The 1,322-nt window shown below is 42.2% G+C and overlaps 1 protein-coding gene across 1 annotated transcript in view; it reads left to right on the top strand.

The window, feature by feature from the left end:
- The first annotated feature begins 945 nt into the window (after nt 1–945).
- The window catches only part of LOC103197177 (olfactory receptor 52K1-like), a 17,991-nt gene continuing 17,614 nt past the window's right edge, over nt 946–1,322 (top strand). Inside the window, exon 1 of the mRNA XM_007941053.1 lies at nt 946–1,321. Within this exon, the coding sequence (XP_007939244.1) occupies nt 946–1,321 (376 nt within the window). The remainder of the gene's footprint in view (nt 1,322) is intronic.

Here is a 1,322-nt window from a genome sequence, read left to right as displayed (position 1 = left end):
TAAAATAAATTTCATGTGAATACAAAACTCAATATAAATAAATTAAGCCATATTTTAAAGAAGAACAAAATATGGCATACTACCTATTTGATCTCCGAATAAGACAGAATTTGCTAAGCTTAAAACCAAGAGAATTCACAAGGAGAGTATCGGGAAATTGTATTTTATAAATTTAAAACTTTTAGTCTTAAATACTTCATACACAAAATAAAAATACTTACAAGATTTTGAAAAATCTCGGTAATGGATAAAAAAGGAATAATATATTTAAATTGTTAGAAAAAACACTACATCTAATTGATAAACAGGAGCTCTGGTAGCGTAGTGCCTAAGGCACTTGACTGCTAACCAGAAGGCTGGCAGTTCAAATCCACTAGCCACTCCTCGGAAGGAAGATGGGGCAATCTACTTCCGCAGTGATACTGCCTTGGAAACCCAAGGAGGGGTCGCTATGAGTAAGGTCCAACTCGACAGCACCTAACAACAACGACAACAATTGATAAACAGGCAAAGTAAAGGAAAAGAAAACTTACAAAAGAGAACATACAAATTAAATAGATAGTATATTTTAAGCATCAAATTACCAATAAATAAATAGCAATTCAATTCAGTACTTGGTGACAAGATCAATACAACACTCCTGGAAATCCATTTGGTAGCCTCAAAAATGTTCATATTATTTTACCCAGTAATTCCACATCTGAAATCTACTCCAATGAATTGACTTGAAACGCACACAAAGATTTATAGAAAGATGTGTATCTCATTAAGTTCTGACCCTGAACTCATTTTTTCTATAGGGATATTGGAGACTCATGACCATCAAAGCACGTGGTACAGCCTGGTGAAGCCCCAGCAGGCCTCGCTAAGGGTAAGAGCCAAGATACAGGAACCAAGCTTCCTGCTGCTCTTCTCTTTCCAGAGCCAAATTGCTCCCCAGGGGAGATGTCAGGGTGGAGCAACAAAAGTTCTAACGAATCCTACACCAGCTTCCTCCTAGTGGGCTTCCCGGGGCTGCAGGAGTCCCGCGCCCTCCTGGTGCTGCCCTTCCTCAGCCTCTATCTGGTGATCATCTCTGCCAACGCCCTGGTCATCCACACAGTGGCCGCCCAGAGGAGTCTGCATCAGCCCATGTACGCACTCATCGCCTTCCTCCTGACTGTCAACATCTGTGCCGCCACCACAGTGGTACCTGCCATGCTGTTCAGCTTCTCCACCCACTTCAACCGCATCTCCCTGGCTCGCTGCCTGGTCCAGATGTTCTGCATCTACTTCCTCATTGCCTTTGATTGCAACATTCTCCTGGTCATGGCCCTGGACCA

Source organism: Orycteropus afer, unplaced genomic scaffold (assembly GCF_000298275.1).
Source record: "Orycteropus afer afer isolate SDZICR_OR568_19922 unplaced genomic scaffold, OryAfe1.0 scaffold00074, whole genome shotgun sequence".
Classification (NCBI taxonomy): domain Eukaryota; kingdom Metazoa; phylum Chordata; class Mammalia; order Tubulidentata; family Orycteropodidae; genus Orycteropus; species Orycteropus afer.
This window is presented reverse-complemented; position numbering and strand designations above follow the sequence as displayed.